Below are 23650 nucleotides of genomic sequence, written 5' to 3' on the forward strand. Positions count from 1 at the left end.
CGGGCAGACTACTGGGTTGGGTTTACATGATGTAATCTCCCTTTTAGTATTCTTACGCCCCCAATCCTCGGCCTGTGTGTCTTCACTGAGCTCCACATTTAATGGAGGTTGACAGGGCAAAATCAATAACAAAGTCTTGGAGACATTTATAAAACCAGTCAGGGTTTGAGCGGAGGAGGGTGAAATGGAGAGGGAGGTGTAAGAAATCATGTTAAACAGACAACTTGTTCAAATTGCTCCAAGTAAGCTGATTTAATTGACGGCAGAACATGAAATTAAAGACAAGCTGTGTTGAAGAGACTGATTTTGAATGGGTGTGTTCGCCTGCCTTGTAGTTCAGTAAATAAAGATTCGGAATTGTTAATTCCAACAGGAAGACACCTTTGGCAGTGTTTACTTCAGGTTTTGTAACTAGGAGCAAAATAAAGATAGCCACTATTCTTTTCATGGTTTAATTGCTTTTGTATAGCTTCTATTCTTTATCTCTGTTCTTTTTTAAGATTTCCTAAGTATTCCCGTTTTTCAATTTACCTGTGCTTAATTCTGTCCGTGTGCTGCTGCCACACCTGAATGTCCTATTATGTCAACACAATGGACCACAACAGAGAAAATTGATTTCTATGTTTTTTTGTTTTTTTTTTCTGTTGTTGTTCTGGTAAGGATTTAGGAGAATATGCTTTTTGGATGATTTAGTTATAGATGTAGACATAGGTTTATATGACTCCTTGTTTTGGGAGGAAATGGAAGTCTTGGATTCAAACCAGTGATACATGATAAACATCAGCATGATAGTTTATCAGCCTGATACTGGCTGATATTGGTAGGAGAAACACGAATGATTATTGGCTAGTGGTATTGGCTGAATATATTGGACATCTCTAATTTAGATGTTGGCTTCTCCCTCAGCAACCACTTTCTTATTATCCAAGTCTAAATCAGACATCTTTGTGATCACAAAATTAATGTGAAGACCCCTTCTGCAGCTAGGTGATAGGTAAAGAATAATTTTACACCCTTATGATCACAGTACTAGAAGAAATGTCATCTCCATCTTTAGTCGTTACTCTACTGATCCAGAGAAACTTCCTGAACAAGGCTTGATTATCAACGCAAAACGGGAAACTGCAGAAGGGGGCCCAAAAGACCTTATGTTTACTGTGTGCCAGGTGCTTATGATACCATACAAATTTGTACCACCAAAGTTCAATTTCAACTAGATCTGCGACTGGATTACGGATGTCATCTTGTGGACCTATCAGAGGGGCCAGTGTCAAACACACATGGTGGATTTTTCCTAAATAAAGTTGTTTAATACAAATCTGTGCCAAGCTGTGCAGAGTTGTGTGTATTGCATTTGATGGGAAATGAGCGCTAAGTTTATCATAACTACGAGACATGACGGTCAGGGTGAGTCTTCCACAAACGGGTGATGATGCTTTTTTTTTGTATGCAACACTGCCCTCTGTTTCTGCTGCAGGGCATCACACCAAAACACAATATCGTTTATATGCCATGTTTAAAGATTGCCTGTAATGGCAGTGGTACTTGATATGTAAAAATGAAACTAAGTTACAGTAACAATGGCATAAACTAATTATTTTAAGGAGTCATGAAGATCGCCTCAGATACAAATATAAGAAGAGTAAATATATAAAAAATACTTTATTAGAACGTCTACCTTTTACAAACAAGATATCATTGAGCTGGTACCCATCAATGGCAGCAGCACCAAAACCACCAAGAAACATTAACAATGACACACGACAAAAAACAGGGACAAATGGTGGAGAAAAGCTTATAAGAGCTAGAGCTGAAGTGTACTTCGGAGTCAAGTTTTTTTTCATTGTGCGGAGAGCTGGTCCAGGTCGTCATGGCTGCGGCTGGAGAGGTGGGCCTCCAGAATTTCCCCAAACAAATTCCTCTTCAGCAAGCTGTAGGCCATGGGCAGGAGCTGCTTGACAACCTTGTGGAAATACTGGAAGGAGTCAGGAAACCAAAGATTAATGATTTCTTAACTACACGCTTTGAATGGCCTACATTTTTTTTGTGTTTATCTGACTCCTACGTTGTAAAACAACAACAAAGCAATTACATAATGCTTTGTGATTAGCTCTGTTCAATAAGCACCTGTAAACCCCAAGAGCACATTTAATAATGTCTAGTGAGGCACTGAGGAAGAATGTGCAGAACTGAAAATACTATAAACAATCTGAGAAGAGATTCATTCACCAAAACATGCATTTTCATAGAGGTAACTAGCCATTATCTCCAAGTCTGAAAATATGGCTTCATACTGTAGGGCTATATTTAAGAGATGGGTCAGGAAGTCGAGAGTCAGTGGGTGTAAACAAGTCAAATCTCTGAGTGTGCATGTTGAAGGGCTTTCATGCACCACTTTAATAGACTCACATGAGATCCGTAGCAGAAGAGGTCTATTCCTAGCTCATAACCCATGCCGTAGTCACACTCGTCGTTGGCAAACTGAACAAACGTGATCATCTCCTGGAGAGGTCCAAAGGCTTTGACACGCTCTTCATCATTCCGGGCTTCGGCGATTGCCTTGCAGATCTTTTTGAGACCAGCTGGATCCAGAGGAGGGAGAAATATAAATATCAAGTCATCACTCATATGTTAGCTGGAATTTAATACATTCTTTAATTGTTAGAAATAAAGAATCCATCATTAGTGAAACACAAATATACAACTATTATATAATATTGTAAACAGGCACACTTAATTCAAGTTATTGTTGGTTTGAAACAAATAAAAGCACCTTTTCCACATTTTCGGTCTTAAAAATAAATCAAGCTTGTGTATTAGACCGCAGCTTAAACCTGCAAATGAGCTCATATCATCAATAGATTAATCAGGGGAAAGAAGACAAATGAGAAAATTGGCAGAGACACCTTTCTTAAACATCAAGGTTTTTAGTGTACCAGCTCACCATCTGTTTCAGGTAGTTCTCTGTATCCTACATCATTCTTGTCTACGGGTACAACGATGCCGGCACCGTGGAAGGTCTTGGTTACCACCTATGGTGAGATGAAAAATGACTTATTACTGACTAGTGTCAACTTAGAGCACACTTGGGTTGGACATACAGTGCATTTTATTTGGAACACATGACAACAACCACTTCAAAAATGATTCAAGTCTACCCACTGTGTCTGTACAAATGAGGATTATTACAGCCAATAAAGACTTTGCCACAAATGCTAGGTATTACTGATGAGGTGTACATCATATGGTAGACACTGCCCTACAGAGAACTGATTTGATGTACAGCACTGGTTTACAATTGTTGTCCTAAGAACAAAGGAATATGTGGGGTAGAAATTAGTGCAAGTCACCTTCTTGTCCCTCTGCTTCATGCCTTTGGTCTTCTGCTCTAGAGACAAGCCCAGTGTCTCTGCTCTGTCTCTCAGCTGTGTCTCCAAGCTTTCAACCGATTCTCCTTCTGCTTTCTTGCCACCCCTCTCTTTCCTCCTCTTCAAAAGGTACAGGCTGATAAAAGAGGGAACAATGTAGTAGGTAAGATGACATGCATGGATAGAGACAGAAGTCTATAATGTAAATTTGATCATGTACTAATGGAATTGAAACAAAACTACATTACAAGATGAATAAAATAGAAGCCATTTTTCTAACAACTCGCACAGTTCTTGTTGAATAGAAGACAGTTATTAAAACTTTCTACATTCAACTGAACCCAATTACTTGTTTCTTTATGGTGAGCATGTGGTGTAAGTACTCACAGGACAGCAGCAAACACGTTGTCTCCCATCCGTGTAATAGTGTAGCCTTTCTTTGCTTCATTTTCTCCAACAAATGAAGGGAGGGAGTCTGGAGTATCTCTGGTGGATTTTGAAAGAATACATCAGAACTTCTCATGTGGATAGAGTTACCACCATTCCCATATTATCAACCCCTAACTCCTAATTGTGTAGCTTGTATAGTAACTGTTCGTAGGCTAAGTCACAACCTCTCAAGTGGAAGCATCAATACTAAAAAAAAAAACAACTGACGCAGCACAGATCCAACACCATTACAAACTCCAGCGTGTTACCTACCTGAAGTAGCCAATGTGATGCTTGGTGTCCTCACTGCCCAGAAGGATGGTCTGAAACTCTGGTGGGTCATAGAAATACCTCCAGTGGAGGTGGAAGTTGGGCTGAGGATTCTTGGAGTTTTTGTGAGCTCCCGCCAGAATTTCAAAAGGACCAACCAGCTGCAAACCCAGCGTCTCTTTCAGTGCACCTACATTGATTAAAACGGATAAAAAATAAGATAATCAATAGAGAAATCAACTGACATACAGACTTCACTGAAAGTAAAATGTCCAAGGAATCAAATTGTTGCTGTAGCTTCCTGTTACATTGATATGACTTTACAAAACACAGGTTAAATATTTGAGCAGGAAATCAGTCACATGGAACAAAGATGGAGAACATCAAGCAAAGATGATTAAAACTAAGAGCTCTGAGTAATATTTTTAAGATATCTGTGCAGATGTTTGCTTAATTTTAAAATGCTTCAGAGGCTTCATCTTGCTGAACAATAAACTACAGCATTACTATGCTGATAATTAATCTGAAAATATTCCATCATTTTCTGGTTAGTGTATGTCAAATGTTTGTCACACAAAATCTGCAATTTGCCGCCGTCTGTTTGGGTGGTGGAAATCATGTATTGAGAGAATTTATCAAATGGTTATTGGCTGTCAGAGGATGTTCTGCAATTATGTTAAGCTTACAATGAAAATGGCAAATAAAATGGTAACATCTAGTGTGTGTGCGTGTGTAAAGTCAGGGCAGCAGGTTTCTTTAAATGCTGTGTTTTTACATGTAGTCTTGAACACCATTTGTGCCTCCTGCCCATCAATCCAGATTTTCCACTGGCTAAGTTTAAGTTCATCCTGTTTTTTCTGTCTACAGAAAGAGAAATTGATTAAATGTCAGATGCACCCCTCTATCCTATCTGTATGACTGTAACAAGATACACCGTTAATGTACACAGCATACCACAGGGGCTGTCGGGACAGAGATCCTTGCAGAAGTCCCAGAAGTGGTACAGATCCTCTGGCATTTGAAGCTTGTAGAGTTGGAGCAACTCATCACGCTGATCTGAATCCACCTCTGACAACGGCACAGCTTTGGATTCTTCAGTACGGGCTTTCTTTAACTCCCCATTGCCTGTAGCTGACCCCTAAAGAAATGTAAAATAGAGAAAAACAAGTAAGTTTCACATTGTGTTACCAGTTAATTTGCTATAGCTCATTTATCTTTCTTACAACTACCCTGCAATAAACTGAATCATGTTAGGTTGTTCTGGTAGGTCTTTCTGAACTGTTGTCCGCCAGCCTAGTTACAGTATATAAAGAAGGGTAGATTCAATAATATAATCACTTTTTACTATGATGATAACAGGACTTTAGCCAAGAGAATCTGGTTTTTCAGCCAATAATCACTCGTTTCTACTCCTACAATCTCAGTAATACCAGTCAAACAATTAAAAAACAAAAAAAATAACCAAATACACTGTAGGTAGATTAGAATGATCCAGCCCTTATACATCTTTGGAGAAGATCAGCCTTTTGTTTTGCCCAAACGGGAAAAGATGCAGAACCTAACCTTCCTTGTAACAAATTAAGAAACTTTTATTGTTATTTACAAGGAAAATTATGCTAATAGTCTGTTAAAATGCAGGTTTTTTCTCTCCACTGTCTCTCATGGGAGGAAATGTTGGGTCTCTGTAAATAATTTAATCACAACGATGACTCTTGTTTTGATTTGCCACCTTATAAATACAGATTGATTGATTGATTTATGTCCCTTTACTGGTGATTTTTTTTTTTTTAAATAAAAAAGAAACAGTACAGGAACTGGAATGGCAGGAAACAAGAAAACGTGAGGGCAGGATATTGAGTGAAGGCAGACCTCTTTTTGAACATCCCATATCTTGCCAAAGAAGTTCATCTGTGCCAGTAAAACCCCCTTGAGATTATTGCATTAACATAACTTAGTTTACCAGCAGTCCCACTGGTTAAACCTTATTTATTCAATTTGTGTGCAGTAACATGCAGGGTTCAGTATACACGTGTATAAATCGTTCTATATTTTTAGTGTACCAACACATAAATAAAGAGAATTTCCTTATTATTTGTACCTTAGCTGCAATTTCTCCTGCTTTATACCATTATGGTTAAACATCTTAAATGATACATAGTGAGTCTCATTGTCAAGGTGATTGTGTTTGTGTTTTCTTAAAAAGATCATTAGAACCCCTCATGAATGTAGCACCGGCTGCAAGCTTGTGTAATAGCTCAGTGCTCTCTGTTCTGAGCAGGTAAGAAAATATAAAGGAGTGGAGGACACGCCTTTGTGACACAAGTAAGCACTTAAATAAGACAAAATACACTTGACTGTTGCCCTTAGGACACTGATTTATGCCCTTTGTGAGATCAAACCACGAATCAGATTGAGACACAGCCGTTTATCACCCACAGACCTAGCTTACAAACGGTGATTTGGCTAAATGTATTTATGTCCACGACCGAGCGCTGATAATTCGTGTATCGCAAAACAACATCGAAATAACATGTTAAAAACGGGTGTGAATCACACGACAGCTGTGTACGACAGTGAACAAGAGGCTTTGCGGTACCAGTCATCAGGGCTGCTGCTGCTGCTGCCATGTTGTCGTCTGACCACTGCTGCTCCGACAGCGTGCCAAACACTTCTGCCCACAGCGTTCAACCCAAGTTGCCCCGTCGCCATTATAACCGCACACAGCACAGTCGCTTGCCCGGTACAACACGACAAAAGACGACGTACCTGCCGCCCAACCGAGGTAGTGAAAACAGTGTAAATTTACCTGACTGGATTTGGGTTTTCTTTTTGCGCGCCCTGTCATTTTCTTCCTCTTGTCTCTCCTCCGGCGTCTTCTTCTGCGGAACAAAATCGGCCTCAACGTTAAAGCGCACCGCCGCCCCCCAGAGGCCGTGGATGGTAACTGCAGGATCCTGAACTGATCCTGACTGTTTTTATAAAACTGCATGTTTTAGCGATATGAAATTAATTTCAGAGAACATGCTGTCTCCCTAAACAGTATGTAGCTTCTTTTTTCTTTCACATGGCCTAATTTTGAAGGCCAGCTTTAAAATAAAGTAGGCCTTATTATGGCTGAAGTTAGTGGGGGGACCGAGGGGATCAGTGCACAAGTTAATGTCAGATAATATTCTCATCTTTCTCCAATGTAGAGACCGGATTTTTTCATCACAACTCAAAAATCATTACGGTTTGTATATGGTAAATAAAAATTAATAAAATAAAATGGCAATGAAAATTAATCAATGTATGTATATATATATATATTAGGGCTGTCAAAGTTAACGCGTTAATAACGCGTTAACGCAACATCCTCTTAACGCCGTTAATTTTTTTAACGCGCGATTAACTCGGTATAAAAAAACAAAAAACGCATTGAAAGATTTACGTCAGTCAGTGGCACCTGTAGTCTTGATCCAGAGGGTGGCAGAAATGGAATCAGAAGAAGATGCAGCAGGGTTGGCGGTTCGGGAAAAACACGGTGGACTGAAAAGTGAGGAAATTGAGAAAGGACTTACCGTAAAATACCAAATAATAGCCGGTGGGTTTAGTTGTTTCAATCACTTAACAGACCAAAAGGCAATTTGGGACAGGCGTTTAATTCCTTCCTCACAATAATCCTGGATGAAAACATTACAAACTTCTCCAGCTTCTCGGTGAATTCTCTGGCATCCTCCTGTAAGTGAAGTTGTTGCGGCGGAGGAAACGATTCAGCCAACCAGCACTCGCTGCAAACTCCTCATCTCTGCTGTCACTCACGGTGGCGGACATTTGTTTCTCCATCGTCCTGATCATTCTGCGGGACACTCTCTCGTGGCGTGCCCGTTTGCTGATAACTCATCCCCGCATGTTTATCTCAGGCTCCTCGCTAGCCTTCTTCCTCCCTCCAGCAGGCAGCCTGGCCCTGCTGCTGTCCTCCTCGGACAGACGCTCAAGCTCCGTTTCTCTCACTCTCTTCTGGTCGACAGAGAAACATCTAGCGGCTGCTTCTCCCGAGTTTTCCTCTGCATATTTTAACAGAAAGTTTGAATTTCAAGTGGTACTTTTTATTGTTTTGCTGCACCGGAGCCATGGCGATCATCAGTGTGATACTGACTGACAGAAAGCAGCACACTGCGTGAAAAAGGCGAAGAAGAAAAACGTGCAGTGTCAGTGGACACCTCTTCTTCCTTAATTTAAAAAAAAAATAAAAAATTAGACCCGACATTTATTTGGAACCGGCGGTTATTTACCAAAATATACATCTGCACCGGCGTCGATAGGACAAAAGTTATCTGCATGTACTATCGACATGAAATGAGTTACCATCGAAGTACATTGAGTCTCAAATATCACTTGCAAGCCAAACACAGGGCAGATGCAGAGAGCCCCCCCCCGCCAAAAATGTTCATAATGCAAGCATATTTGCCCTTTCTTATGTTGTTAAAAGTATTAAGAACATTAAAAAATACATCAAGGTACATTTAGAACAGAAAAAAATGTGCCAAAAAAATTGCGATTAATTTGCGATTAATCGCGAGTTAACTATGGACAAAATGCGATTAATCGCGATTAAAAAAATTAATCGTTTGACAGCCCTAATATATATATATATATATATATATATATATATATATATATATATATATGTATATATGTATGTATGTATATATGTATTATGTATATATATATATGTATATATAGTAGAATAAGGATTTATTCATTTTTCAGTCTGATTGCTTATGTGTTTTTCCCAAATTAATAGTAGTTTCGCTATTATCTTCCATGTAATGTGACCCAGTGATTCCACATCAATATCGAAAAATATTACTAGACTGGAAAATTATGACACACGTCTTCAAAATAGGTTTTAGTGCTTTTCTCTATTTTATGGATAATTTCTGGAAAACAACATTGTTTTTCTTTACAAAAGCCTCCATGCAATTTGAGCAGGGCAAGCACTAACATCCAATATGAAGAGGTCTATTCTATTTGTCAGTATAACACAGTGTAAATTAATTACAAACTGGTGATCAAAATAAACATGCAACAAAAGACCAATTTAATATGATGTTTTTTAATAAGAATCTTCTCTCACATAGGCCAGTCAGCAAGAGGTTACTGATAAAAACAATGGTAATGTGTAACTCATTGACAAGGACCAGTAGAGTAGTAAAACGTGAGGGCCTGACCCCAGACTGTGAACATTTATTAGCAGTGTAGCTACCAGACCTTTAACACTAGTGCTAACCTCTGACTGCATGTTCTTTAAACCAGAAGATGTCAATAATTTTGAAATAATTATTGTAAAAAAGACATATGTCGGTAGCCCACATCTGTTTATATATATCTCAGCTATGACAACGTCAAAGGGTGAACAGGAACTATTCCAAAATGTTGTGTGCTGGTTTGATAGTACGTAGCAACATGAAAAACTCAGTTACATGTAACATAAAATCTGGATATACATTCATGAAAGTCAGTACAATGAGTACAGAGAAAGTGCAGATACAGTATGGTTATTATAATTTTCTCAGCTTGTGCCACCTAAGTTGTTTAATATTTTACTGTTGACGGGTTTCACATCGGACCTGCTGCAGGATATGCTGGGAGACAACTGCAGCACAGCCTTTATTAGTCCTGACTGATGTAAATCCCATTAACACATTTTGTTGTCAGAGTTCGGATGTCACACATGGCAGATATTCAAGTCAAGATCCAATCAAGTGTGGATGGAGAACAACAGGTGCAGGTGGGTAAACCTCCTTTTTGATTCCAAAGCTGTGTCCTCGTCTTACATCCAGTCTCTACTCCTCTGTCTGTACCGCCTCTTCATTGTTTTTATGTATTGCCAGGGTTACAATACTACTATTTTCGCTGTTTCCTGCCTCTCCTTCCTTGGTGAGAAGCAGCCAGTTGTCTCTGTTCTTCTTACAGCCGTTCAGCAGTGGGGAGCAGGTGTCAAACAGTCTTGACACAGCCTGGGGGAGACAGGGTGATGATTGGAGTGAATTTAGAGTAGATGACAAGTAAACAGGACAGCAGTAAGAACAATACTGTGTTTTTTTCTTCCTTACAAACATGCACACATATACATGCATGCACCATCCGCATGCATACATCCATACCTGCAGAAATAACACACCTTGTAAAGGGGATAACAGATGTCATTGATGTATTCCACTTGCATGTATGGTAGTCGAGTACTGTTTTTTCTGTCCATTATGTCCTGGTGTGAGAAAATGTAAAATGGCTGTTAGAAAAGGAGTGTTTAAGAGGAGGCCAGATCAGCTGTATCTGACCAAACACAGTATTATTAATTGGTTCTCAGTGTGCAGCCTTGGGAGGCAATAACAGCCCATAAGAACACTTTGTGCAGACTGTATAAAGAATCTGTGTTATAAAATATTGCGTTCAAAAATGATTTCACCGCATAAAGCAAGCTACAAGCATTTCTCTATTTCCTCTATATTATTATCAATGGGTACCTGCAACAATTTCATCAATTACAGTGTATAATGATTAGACCTGTATGCACACTTTAATGTGTAAAATTGGTGGAGTTACCCTTTAAGTTCTGACGTCTGCTAGATTGGTGTAATACTAGTCTAAAGTCCCCTTTAGTTGTATAAGTTCAACAGTGACAATTAGATTGTGAAACATGCCTGAAGGACTCTTTGACATGATGTCATTCTTACTTAACTTCTGGAAAAGTGTATTTTATTCTATAGTCATGATAAATAAAATGTATTTTTTATATTAATTACGCTTCATGAGGACCCTCAATCCAAGGCAGGCCCCCTTATCTGATGTTCACTGCACCAAAATGATGTATAACAAAACAAAATCCCACTTGTGGGACTTACAATGGGTTTGATTTTGAACTCTTCTCTCTCTTTGTCCCCCTGTGCGAAGAACTCCGTGGCAACCAGGCTGGCAATCTGTTTTTTCAGGAGGAATGAGGTTAAGGTTTCGATGAACTCAAAATAACCGATTAAATGTCCACATGAAAAACTATTTGTGCGGGACCTACCCTTTGTTGTTCAGGCCAAGGCTTTGTGATCGCAGAGAGGTCGCTCGCTGTCATCAGCATCGACCTGTGGGGTGAATAAACCTCTTAAAGAAACAGCTCCTTGCCCTGCTCCATCAGAGATATTATCATATGAACCCGAGTCTCATTCATTTGATCCTCACCTCAGTAAATCTCTTTGCTTCTCACTCTTCCAGCTCACTCTGGTTTTCTTACAGAGAGAAAAGAACTCTTTTCTTCTCCTAAAAAGAGAAGCACAGATAAACAAGGCTATCGGGAAGGGGACAGGACATACACAATGCTTGACCTGCAGCTACGTTGACATTTGATGTCTTTACATACTCCATGTAGACGGCCAGGTCAGTAGCGAGTATTGCCCTTTTGATCATGTGCAGTACAGATTTGTGGTCCTCTGTAGAGAGGCCGCTGAGAATCTGACTCCCCTGAGAGAATAACAATGTAAAGTAAAGTAAAAACTTTGACTCGGTGACCACCAGATATACAGCATGGCATAGAAACAAACTTCCTGTTCAAAGTTCTATTGTGTAGGAATAAGTCAGGGCTCATTCTAAGGTGATGATAACACAACAAGGCTTATTTTCAGGCAATTATACATAAATGAAAACAAATTAAATGTATAAAAAACTCATAGCCATTTCTGCCAATAGATCCTCCTAAAATAACTCAACTCAACTCAACTCAACTTTATTTATAAAGCGCTTTAAGCAGCCATAGCTGGGACAAAGTGCTGTACATGAAAAGAAATAGAACATAAAACATAAAAACATAGGAGACAAAGTAAAAACAATGAACGAATAAAAATGTTAAACCAATAAAAACAATAAAACACTAAAACAAGAGCTCTCATGCTGGGTTGAAAGCTGAAGAATAAAAATGGACAGTGAGGGGGCTTGTCTGATATGGAGTGGGAGGACATTCCAAAGTTTGGGACCGGCAATGAAAAAGCTCTTTCCCCTCTGAGCTTCCGCTTAAACCTCGGTACCTCCAGGAGCAGCTGGTCAGCTGACCAGAGACACCAAGCAGGAGCATAGGGATGGAGCAGCTCAGAGAGGTAAGGCGGGGCGAGACCATTTAAAGATTTAAAAACAAATAAAAGAATCTTAAAATTAACTCTAAAATGCACAGGCAGCCAGTGGAGGGAGGCCAGAATGGGAGTAATGTGCTCCCTCTTACGTGCTCCAGTTAAGAGGTGAGCAGCAGCATTCTGGACCAACTGGAGACGTGTGAGGGAGGACTGGCTGACTCCAAAGTAAAGTGCATTGCAGTAATCCAGCCGAGATGTAATGAAGGCGTGGATTACTGTTTCAAAGTGCTTATGTGCAAGAAAGGGCTTCACCTTTGCCAGCTGCCTCAGGTGAAAGAAGCTGGACTTCACTATTGCACCAATTTGCTGGTCCAATTTAAAATCACTGTCCATCTTAAAACCCAAGTTTGAGACTGATGGCTTCATATATTGTGCCAAAGGGCCCAAGTCAACAGGAGGGGATTCACTATAGCCGCTCAGACCAAACATCATCACTTCTGTCTTCTTTTCATTACATTTTTAAAAGTTCAGCGACATCCATGCTTTAATGTCTTCAAGACATAATAGAAGCGGTTTCAGACAGGTGGGTTTTTTTTTCAGCGGCACATAAATCTGACTGTCGTCAGCGTAAAAATGGAAGGAGATGCTATGTTTTCTCAGGATGGAACCCAGGGGAAGCAGATACAGAGAGAAGAGCAGGGGCCCTAAAATTGAACCCTGTGGAACCCCGTATGACAGCGGACCAGAGCGGGACTCAGAGCCACCAAGGCGTACACACAAATAAATCTCTCTATAAAAGCAAGGAATCTCTGTCTGTCTGTCTCTGTGTGTGTGTGTGTGTCTGTGAGTCAAATATCTCTGCGGATCAGGATCACACTGACCTGAGACTTTCAACATGGCTGCTGCATGGTTCAGTGGTGTGCAGCTAAGCATTTGCTTGGACTGCAATGATACCATGAATAAATTATTTCATAAATGCTTTACAAATTCAGCAAGCATTGTCCACCGGAGCCACCACAGTCACGTGCGCACCAGAGCCAATCACTGCAGAGCTCAAGCCCACGACATACCTGAAGAAACAAGCGGATTTATACCTGCAGCGGCGCGAGCTGGACCGGGATTTTGCCGGCGGTTCGGTCCCGTTCTGTTCTGTTCTGTTCTGTTCAGTGCATCTAAACTGACTGTTGTGGATTAATGATGCAGCTAGCTGCTAGCGGCTAGCTACACTGCCCACCTCCCGAGGCGACGAACCGGACGCATCGGCACGTCCAAAACTGGACTTAGGGTAAATAATGTCTGCCACACTTTTTCGCTAACATTGCCATCACGTTTGCTTTGTGTGTGGTGCAGGAAGAAACGGTAAAAACGGGCTTTTGTCACGAAAGTGTCCAAGCAGCAAGTTTGGTTGTTGAGGAACAGGAAGTTGTGGGAGGGACGGAGGCGGATGATTGACAGGCAACAACGGTCGGTGTATAGACAGCGATATTGAGAGTTGAGAGATTTGTGACATTTAGCGTGTTAGGAGTGTATAGTTAGTGTGTTATGTAGTGTTTGGTGTGGTGTGTTTAGTGTGTAGTGGAGTCGGTTTTTTGTTTAATGAGTCAGAACAATGAGGAGAAGCTGAATGTGGAGCAGGCAGTCCAGCTATTTATTCAGCTGGAAGGAGCTCAGGCAGACCTGAGCATTGCCTGCATTTAAATGTAAATAGTTACATATAACTTCGTAAATGTTTAAAATGTATGCACAAATTTAGCAAACAACAATTTATATTTGCATAAGTAAAAAAAAAATGGTTTGTTAAACATATTTGTGGTTTTCACAGTAAAAAAATCTAACTTTTTCTACTCGGATTTTATGATTTTTTTGTGATTTTAGGTCCATTGTGTTAATAAAGTATGTCAAAATGAAAAAATAACTGTACAGTCACACATGTGAGGTTGTGCTGAAAATAATGACACCAAGTAAATAGTTTTTAAGGTGAAATATAATGGCAAAATCAAAAATAGTCAAAAACGGCCAATTATACCCTGGAATATCGGATTTCACAACAAACCTAAATATCCCTGACGTCCCACCTTCAAACACAGCCTCATTTGGCCATCCATGAAAAAGCTACTTAACCTCCCACTTTTGTATAGGAATACACTTTTCTTACAGGCACTGCACTAGTACCCTTAAATCCTACTCAAGAAAGAACAAAGATTGTATCTATGATTGGAGAATAAAGAAAGAGCACTTAAATTGAAACCCGGTGCTGAATATCGGTCTTATGCTACAGCTTCTGTAAACTTTTTTGAAGAAACCGAAGAATTTAAAAATCAACAAAATGAAAGAGACAGTGAAAGACGACTACAATCGAAGTGTGATGACTTGAGAATAACACTGGCTGATTTTTGACTGGTTGAATCAGATGGGGGCAGCAGGGACAACATGTCGACATACAGATGACAGTGTGCATACACAGGTGACTATGAGTTGCGAAAAAGAAAGTAAGGAGTATACTGTGACTGTACTTACAGTGTTGTTTAGGATGAAGAGACACAGGTTGTAGTGGTGGTTTTCAAGAGAAGAGTGTCCGTACAGCTGAGCTAAAGGCTGCTGGCTCCTGAGGGCAAGAGAAAGCAAGGGAGAGAGAGAGAGAGAGAGATGATTTGGGCTGAATAGAAGGCATTGACTGATAACTGATTACGGACAAGATAACCAGAATAATACTGGATAATCATACCGTAAATCTGATTTTAAAAAATGTGGAGTGGAGGGTTTACCTTTCTATGTAAGAGTTACTGACGCCTCTATGGTCAATGTCATGACTCAGAGTGGCGATCATCAAGGCCAAGATCTCCAGACGGGAGAAAATGGTCTGAAATACAAACAGGAGAAAACAGAGAAAAAATGAGATACTAGTGCTGAACGTTCTTCTTCACACGAAAGCCTGTTTAAATTTGCACATATTTACAGTTTTCACTGACAAATCGATCAGCCAAGGAAAAGAAGGAGCCCTCGCACATTCAGCGTTTCTTGTGTAACCTCAAGGCTTTGAATGAAGGACAATAAATATTTCAAAGAGTTTCGATACCTGTTAGAGACATTAAGTAAAACAGATTTTAAGAATGATCATAAAAAAGTATAAAGCACCTGACTTAAAAAGCTAAGAAAAAAAAGATTTCTGTTCCACAGGATGAGGTCTTATCAGATCGTGAGCCATGACCCACAAGCAAAAAAAATCAAAAGATCAGGCCAAACCGAACCCATAAATATGAGCCTCCATCTTTTAACAATTAAAACTAATTTCCATGAATACCTTTAAATCATACAAATGACAGATACATCAAAGTTTACTGTGAACTTATTGTCATTCAAAATCCCAAAACACATGCAAAATGCTGACACATCAGCTAGGATAATGTGTAAAGTGTCACAGCACTATAACACAGTCACAATGAATCATGTACATAGACAGACAGCAAAGGTCACCTAAGTAGAGAACTGGTCTGCTATGTGATCGCCATGGAAAGCCGTTAAGAGGTTTTGTGGAGGTCTAGGATTAATCCTCCTTCAAATAATTAAGAGTACTCTGCAGTCCTTACATGACACCTAGATTGAAACTTCAGCGGAACTTATGACAGTCAGATGAGATGATACTCAGTAGACGTGATGCAAATGTCAACATGACCAGTTCCAGTGCCTAACTCCCAACAGCTTTTAAAAGCACTACTTATGCTAAGTTGCCACTATAGGACAGCTTGGATCCAACCGTGTTTTGGAGGAATTGGCAGGTCAGGCATGTCTAAACCCTGATTAAGCTCTCCATGCCTGTGTCGTTTCACAGAAGCCAGCAAGCAAAGGTTTAGGATGCAGAAGAGCAGGGCACAATATTTGACATGCTAGTTTGCCGCAGTGAAAAAAAGTCACAGTGTCATCTTTGTATAGTTGCATATTGGCATCGAGGCCAAGACACACGTTTTGACGCACACATGGCCACTGACCTGCAGTTGCTCGGTGGCCATGAGCATAGCAAACATGCTTTGAGCAGTGCTCAGCGCATGGTTCCAGTTATGATAAGGCACACTGTTCCTGTAGCCACGTCTCACTGTCAGGACCCACTGGCAGAGACTCTGAAAAAAAAGACATACACAGGAGAAGCTTAATGCATTCACTTGAGAAAAAAAAAAACGTTTGCCCTAAATTTCTGAATTAACAAGACACCTCAAAATCCCAAGAGAGGCTCTCACTAACCTGACAGCTCGATTTCATGCCCCATCTGCTAAATTTAACCCAGTTTTATTTTGGTTTGGATTTAAGACATGGGAGATGCTCGTGTCACACAAAATACACACATGGAGGTGTTATCCTTTTAAACACCTATTTAATGTGTTATGTTATATCTATAATGTGTATATATATATATAGTCCTGTGCTCAATCCAAAAAGCCACAACAGTTTACTACAATGACGGTTTGCATTTCTGTTTTTGAAGTTGAAATATTGGTCCTGAAGCAACATCAATTATAATGTTGTCACATTAATTACAATGTTGCAGGAACGACATTGGTCTGTTGCAATGATGTTCCTGGACGATCGCTGATGCTACTTTTCCCTACTAACAAGAAAATTGTCATGACATTTAATTAATAACAGCTCAGTTACCTTGTAGTCAATGTTAAAATCCTGCACCAATTTCAGGTCCAGGAACATCCGAATGGTGGCCTGACTGGTCAGGTCTTCTGCCAGGCCACAATCAGAGAAATTGAAGTCTAGAATATAAAGTGACTCAGCAGAAGGAATAGTGGCCTCCTAGAGACAGAAGACAATAAATAACAAGTGTTAAAATAAACACGTACAGCCACAGAACATTTATCCACCCACAAACACACAATGTCTTTTTCCGTCTCTCGCCTACAAAGCTTACGGGTAGGGGAATCATCTAGGTTTCTAGTGAGTGAGGAGGTTTTATCACCTTTGCCCCTGTAAGACAGTGATAGCAGCTAATCATGAGCTTTACCTCAGTAGAACATAAGCTGTACTTTTATTGAAGCCATTTAATCTGACCTGCAGAAATAAACTGAGAGGTGATTCTAGGACAGGATAACAAAACAATCGGGAGAGCAAAGGAGGATGGCTGGCTGAAGGGGTGGCTTTAGAGGAACTGAAAGAGGAGGATGTGGACCATGGTAAAGGGCGATTAAAGAAAAGGGAAGAAGACAAATCTGTTTACCCTCTTTCTTGTAAAGACGGCTTATTATTGATACAACAGGAGCTGTAGCAAGGCTAGACTGAACTAAGAGGCAGTGATCATTTATACCAGAGGAAGTTAAGAATCACCTGCAGTGATTGGATCTCCTGCTCTGCTGCGGTGATGTGGTAGGCAAGAACCTGCGAGAAGAAGAGTGAACACACACACCTGTCACATTTGAACATCTGGATAGGGTTCCCTAGACTGTAAGCTGGAAGGTGAGCAGTGTAGGGGTGCTACCCACCTCCTGTGTGACCTCTATACTGGCCCTCCGCTCCTCGGTGATCTGCACAGCCTGTGCATACTGCAGAGCCAGGCCGCAGTACACCGCCAGGTCCTCTAGGAGGCGCTCATCATATCTGTTAAAGGCTTCCATCTCATCTGAGTCTCTGCCCCTTTTGTTCATCAGCTGGCACACCGCTGTGTGACAGTAAAGAAACAGATTGTTGTGCAGAACATATTATTAAAACATAATAAGTCTGTGTGTCAGCTCACTGTGGATACTGCCCGTCTAACCAGCGGGGAACAGTTTGGAGGCCCAGTTTGTGTAGGAAAATTGAGGATAACTGCATCTATATTTATCCTCTGCATTTTCAGGACATGATCTAGTAGCAGTCTGGGATTTGTTCATTTCTTAACAGGGGGGAAGGCGCAAACCCCTAAGCCTAAGTCTGTTGCATACTAAAATTGGACCTACAATTACATGTAGGGCTGCCTGTAGCAACATATAAATTAAATAAGTCAGCAGCAGTTGTATCATGGCTAATGTGAGGTGCGTTAATTTCTCCAGAGGTTCCCGATGTGGAAGGTATATCAGAGTCTCTTGCTCATCACGATTCAAAAAAAGTCTGCTTGGGATAATTCGACAGATGACTGCAACATATGCTACAATAATACACAGAAGGGTTGTATTAACCGCCAAGAATCGTAATATTTAAAAATGAATTATTGATGTCATGTTGATAATTGACACATGATGATACTGTGTTAATAATTCAGCGCCACCTATGTTTCAGTTTCTTTCTGTCCTCACTTTGTTAGAATAGTTGCCGTTAATGGGTCTTAACACTGGTTACCAACCACCATACAATGTAAAAAGAAGAAGAAAAAGCTGAAGTCACAGTTAACTGTTAGCTAGCTGCTATATGTGGATTGGATCTGTTGTGTGGCTGCTACTTATTGATTTACTACTGCTGGGCAACATCATACTGAAACAACAGACACTAATGGTTACACAGACTTTCTTTCCACCTCCCTTCCACTTGTATAACGGCACATTTAAAACATAAAAAAAATGAATACAACTTTCAAAATATATCAAACAATAATTTGGCCCCTTGGGTCACGGACGACTCCGTAGAAGACCCAGGCTTTAACTAATGTTTTTCATTACACTGCCAGCAAACATCTAACCTCCTTTTCCAGGTAGGTGTCATGAAAACCCAACAGCATTTTGTATGTTTAGTGTTCCAGACATGAATGACTGCAGAATGAAGCCCAGAGTTTGTGATCCAACACCACAAGTTTTCAGACGGATTAATAATGTATCGTGACTGTTGCCATTAGACTCACCAATAACATCTTCAGATCTCTCATTTCTTACAGGACAGCAGATCAGACTCATTGATTCCCCTGAACTCTCTGACATATTAAGAATTTCCATCGCGACCAGGGTTCGAAGGGCATATGATGGGTCGATATCGCTGATGTCACGCTCCCTGAAGAGAGATACGGAAGCCAGTTACACAAATGTGAAATTAGGGAGACATATAGCTCAGTTAATGTTTATAAGCAAGACTCGCAACATGCTAGCTATCAACCAGGTAAATAATACTGATTTGGCTTTATCAATAAAGCAACATGCAGGCAGAACCTTCTGTAAATCTGGCACGTTGACCCGAGCTCTTCACACTCCAGGTGGATCACTCTGGAGAATGAAACCTGAAAAAAAAAAATAACACATGACTCAAAGAAAATACCCCACATAAGGATACAACAGGATGCATCATTTACTAAACAAACCCTAAAAAGTAGTCAAGTGGGATAATGCACCTCTCCTCCAACCACAGCTGAATGTTTGGTCACCAGGGATGAAGATGGTGCAGTACTGAGCATGTGTGAAAGGCATGATGGTGGCAGCCATCTTACTCAGCAGAACCTCAAAAGAATGGTGCTCCATTGACAATACCTGTGCCATCTCTATCAAGGCCTGCAAACACACACACACACACACACACACACACACACACACACACACACACACACACACACACACACACACACATTGATTAGATAAAATACATACGTAAAAATGAATACACTTCATGTTGTTCTCTGCTGTTGTTACCTGACTGCGTTTGGCCTCTTGTCTTGAGCTTTCATACAGCTGAACATTATCCAGGACCATCCCCAGCACATCCATGTGATTGGACAGCACCTGGTCATTTAAATGCAAGCAGATGACTATGAAAACCTTCCCCTGCTATCAAAACCTCACTTAAGCAAAACTTCATCATATGTTTGTTGCATTGCTCTCCTGTGAGAACCATGTATCTCTCTACAAAGGCAACATTTCATGAGCTGACAAAAACAGTATATATATATATACACAGCAGAGTGGAAGTACAACTTTGCATATCCTGAAAAGAACAAATACCTTGAATTTGTAGTACATTATTTGAGTAAAATACTTTATTACATCCTAGCACTGGAGATACGAAAACATCAAATTAAATAATATAGAGACACAAAAAGCTCAAAAATGTTATTTAGCCCCTCACCTTTTCATCCATGTTGGTAAAAACAGAAACTGATCCATCGCAGCCGTTTCTCTTGTTGATCATTACCACTATACCCACCACCTGTCCACAAACAGCAGCCATATTTTATTGCATCAACACTAACCCCACTGAACGTTTCATAGGAGTGAGTTTATAAGCAGCAGGTGCAAAAGAAAATGCATTATTAACAGAGTATGAATGAAGAGGTATAATTGTTACCTCTCCCCTGTGGTTCTTGATGGGAATGCTCAGAACTGTCCTGATCTTCGATGACTGATCATCATCTACGTTGAACCTGGGATCCTGTGGAGGACAACCTTTAAGTTACCACCCCAGACAAGCACATCACTATCTTGTTCTTACTGAATTGTGACAAATTTGTGTGCGTGTAGATCACATGTAGTACACCCTTGTGTGTATTAAGAACTTAATGTAATTTGGCACTGCAACACCCGCCCAGGTTGAACTCCCGTGTGCTTAAACTATCTGGCTGCACATATCCGGATTTGCTATGAAGAACTACCCATCCAGGCTCACGCTGACTGGGGATTACCTGCTGTGCGACCCTGCCAGGTGTTGGCACCGGTTGCTAATCACATCGGTGTTAAGGAATAGGATGGGCGGTTTGGGGATCTCCTTTATGCTCTTAAGTGAGCTGTGTCATCCCCCCACTTGTGTGTGTGTGTGTGTGTGTACAAAGATGTCTCAGAAGCCTCTAAAGATTAGAAGCAGTTGCGTCATCAGGGATTCCCTCACACACCCCACCCTCCACAAAATGACCATGTCATTAAGTCAAGAAATGGATGAGTCGCTTAATGTACATACCTCCTTTGTTTAGAATACGTGTGAGTGAGAACAGACTAAAAATAAATCAGTGTCAGTTTGTAGATGTGTGTCAGTGTCAGTTTGTAGATTTGTAGATTTACCTCTGATATGTCTCTCAGGTTCAGTGGTGACCCTGTAGCCAGGACACAGTCCATGATGCTCTTCACCAGCTCTTGGTGCGCTTGGCTGCAGAGGATGCCATCGCTCAAGCACCCCAAAGCCATCAGGCCAATCACCTCCTCCAAGGTGTTCTGTCCACTGCAGTCTTTCTTCAGCAAAGAGAGACAGCTGCCCTCAGCTGCCAGCAGCTCCCCAGCATGCAGGACAGCCCCCTGGCAGAGCTCTGCAACAGAGCCCATCCAACTGAGACCTACTCTCAGGAGCTCCATCATCCATGGACAGCACTCTCCCTGGCCACAGGCTGCCTTTGTAATAGATGGGCGCAGAGGATGAGGAGAGAGAGGTGTTTCAGGGGTGCCAGGGCAGATGGGAGAAAGTTGATGGGAGGGGGAGAAACAGAAGCGTGAGGAGCGGAGAGAACACGGGGAATGAGTGCCCAACACATCTGGACTGGAGCGATCCGTCCGCTCAGGGTTGCTGAGGGGCTTGAGCCTGTCCATTAAGGAGGAGATGTTCAGGTTTGAGGTCATGGGAGCGGAAGCTCTGCGATGATGATGTACCTGCATCATGAGCAGGTCGGAGTTGTCAGAGCTGCTTCTGGGCAACCTGGCCAGCTGTGGAGACGTCTCTGTCTGCGGACCACCGACCCTGAAAGTCACACAGACAAGACCGATGAAACAAGAACAATCCTCTGAAGCCAGAGGAGCCTGGTTTACAGTCATCAAATAAACAAACAGAACATCCAGTAAGTCGTTCAATCACGTCAGACATTGTAATTTAATCTTATTTATAAGCAATAAGTTGTTATCAGATACAGTGTAGAATAGTTCTTACGCGGAGGTTCTGCGTAAAAAGTAGGCCCTCGTGAAGTCGGAGTGGTCATCCAGCCATGCCTCCACCTGGTCGCTTTTCATCCCGTCTCCAAACCTCCTGCGGTGCGTCTTGGACCGGGGGCTCCACTGCGGGGAGAAGAACCAGCCCATGCCTCTCACCATCGGCGGCGCGGTCACAGTTTCCCTGCGGAAGGACTCCTCTGCCCCAGAGGCGCGAGAGGTCCCGGGAGTGTCGCTGCCAGCCTCCATGGACTCCAGGCAGGGCATCCCCTCGCTCAGGTAAAGCGAGAAAAGATCGACCAAACTCAGCTTGAATGTATCCGAGCTATCTAGGAGGAACAGTTGCCATGCGGGGTGATGTGGCAGACTGAAGCTACGTACGGCAGGGCAGAGGGATGGCCCTGGAGGAGCCAGCGGAAACGACTGCGTCAAGGTAATCCCCTAACCTTTATTTAGACGATCTTGGGCCGCGGCAGGTTGATTCATTACAGGAATCTGATTAAACAGATGGGAGCGTGTGCAATCTCGGGCTTTGCTCCAGGGTGAAACGACCATTTTGGTGCATTAGGCTACCTGAAGAAAGTTCAAGTCAAGTATAATTACTGCCTGTCTGTGACCTCCTCGTTAAAACTTAAGGCACCTTATGGGCCTACACAGTCACTTTGTAGATGACATTGCACACATCCTGGGAATCAGCTGCACAACAAGTGTAGAAAAATGTAAAGGTTTGTAGTGAAGTACACGAATCAGCTGCCTATCACATCTAAACGTCACAGTTTTGCATTGTAAGGAAGTCAACAGTTAAGCTCTTAAGTGAGCTGTGTCATCGCTCCACTTTGTGAGGGTGTGTGTGTGTGTGTGTGTGTGTGTGTGTGTGGGGGGGGGGGGGGGTGTACAAAGATGTCTCAGAAGCCTCTAAAGATTAGAAGCGGTTGCGTCATCAGGGATTCCCTCACACACACCCACACTCCACAAAATGACCATGTCATTACAACAAGAAATGGATGACTTGCTTAGTGTACAGTCCTCCTTCTTTGTTTAAAATACCTGTGACTGTGAACAAACTAAGAAATAAAAATGAATGTGAATGTGGTTTGTGATTTTTCCTCTGATACATCTCTCAGGTTTGTTGGTGACCCTGTAGCCGGGACACAACCCATGATGCTGTTTCTCGGATGTTGCTCCAGTGTGAAATGACCATTTTGCTGCATTCAGCTACCTGTAACCTCCTAAATAAAACTTAGGCCTACACAGTCACTTTGTAGATTGTATTGCAATCATCCGGTGAATCATCTGCATAAAAAGTATGGGAATATGTACAGGTTTGCAGTGCAATAACAAAGCAACTGCCTATCAAATCTAAACATCACAGTTTTGCATTGTAAAGTGGTCAACATATCGCTTTAAATGTTACTATTTATTTTATCGGTACTGCTGGTTCACTTGAGTGTGACAATATGTGTCTTAAAAAACGAGAAAAAAAGTAATTTTAGGTTGTAAACACTTTGTTTGGCAATTTTATGATAGCTTTTCTTTAATTGGACTGCTGCAGGGTGTAATATGTATTGTAACCTGTGACCCTTAAAGGTGAAATATGTAAGATTTTCAGTTTAAAAGCATTCAAAAATGAAGTGAAATGATCACCAGAATGTGAAGAAATAACAGTTTTGACATCTTGTCAAAAATCTTGTGCTTACGA

General features: G+C 41.2%; 3 protein-coding genes across 4 annotated transcripts in view; all 3 read right to left on the bottom strand.

Moving 5' to 3' along the window:
- Positions 1–1649: 1649 nt before the first annotated feature.
- Positions 1650–7000, bottom strand: hpf1 (histone PARylation factor 1). Of its 2 annotated transcripts, none has more exons than XM_030421646.1 (8): positions 6874–7000; positions 5022–5205; positions 4071–4257; positions 3756–3854; positions 3351–3504; positions 2945–3032; positions 2410–2582; positions 1650–1975 (listed from the first exon to the last, which is right to left on the bottom strand). In XM_030421646.1, exons 1-8 carry the CDS (start codon positions 6910–6912, stop codon positions 1841–1843), a joined length of 1059 nt encoding a protein of 352 aa, XP_030277506.1. In that variant the 5' UTR covers positions 6913–7000; the 3' UTR covers positions 1650–1840. The 2 variants fall into 2 exon arrangements, with proteins under 2 accessions (XP_030277506.1, XP_030277507.1); XM_030421647.1 differs by lacking the exon at positions 6874–7000 and adding an exon at positions 6664–6783 and having other exon boundaries at positions 1782–1975.
- A 2146-nt stretch (positions 7001–9146) lies between these two features.
- pde5aa (phosphodiesterase 5A, cGMP-specific, a) lies at positions 9147–22713 on the bottom strand. Its single transcript, XM_030412447.1, has 20 exons — positions 21953–22713; positions 21100–21766; positions 20393–20476; positions 20174–20254; positions 19741–19830; positions 19444–19602; positions 19267–19334; positions 18966–19111; positions 17638–17813; positions 17483–17533; positions 16808–16954; positions 16147–16275; positions 14926–15020; positions 14678–14765; positions 11458–11558; positions 11280–11357; positions 11119–11182; positions 10952–11026; positions 10231–10314; positions 9147–10066 (listed from the first exon to the last, which is right to left on the bottom strand). The coding sequence occupies exons 1-20, from the start codon at positions 22216–22218 to the stop codon at positions 9893–9895; spliced, it is 2823 nt and encodes a 940-aa protein (XP_030268307.1). The 5' UTR covers positions 22219–22713; the 3' UTR covers positions 9147–9892.
- The window catches only part of wfs1a (Wolfram syndrome 1a (wolframin)), a 31742-nt gene continuing 23960 nt past the window's right edge, over positions 15869–23650 (bottom strand). Inside the window, exon 13 of the transcript XR_003983572.1 lies at positions 15869–15880. The gene's annotated coding sequence lies outside the window, so the exon portion shown is untranslated. The remainder of the gene's footprint in view (positions 15881–23650) is intronic.

This window comes from Sparus aurata, chromosome 1 (assembly GCF_900880675.1).
Source record: "Sparus aurata chromosome 1, fSpaAur1.1, whole genome shotgun sequence".
Taxonomy (NCBI): Eukaryota; Metazoa; Chordata; class Actinopteri; order Spariformes; family Sparidae; genus Sparus; species Sparus aurata.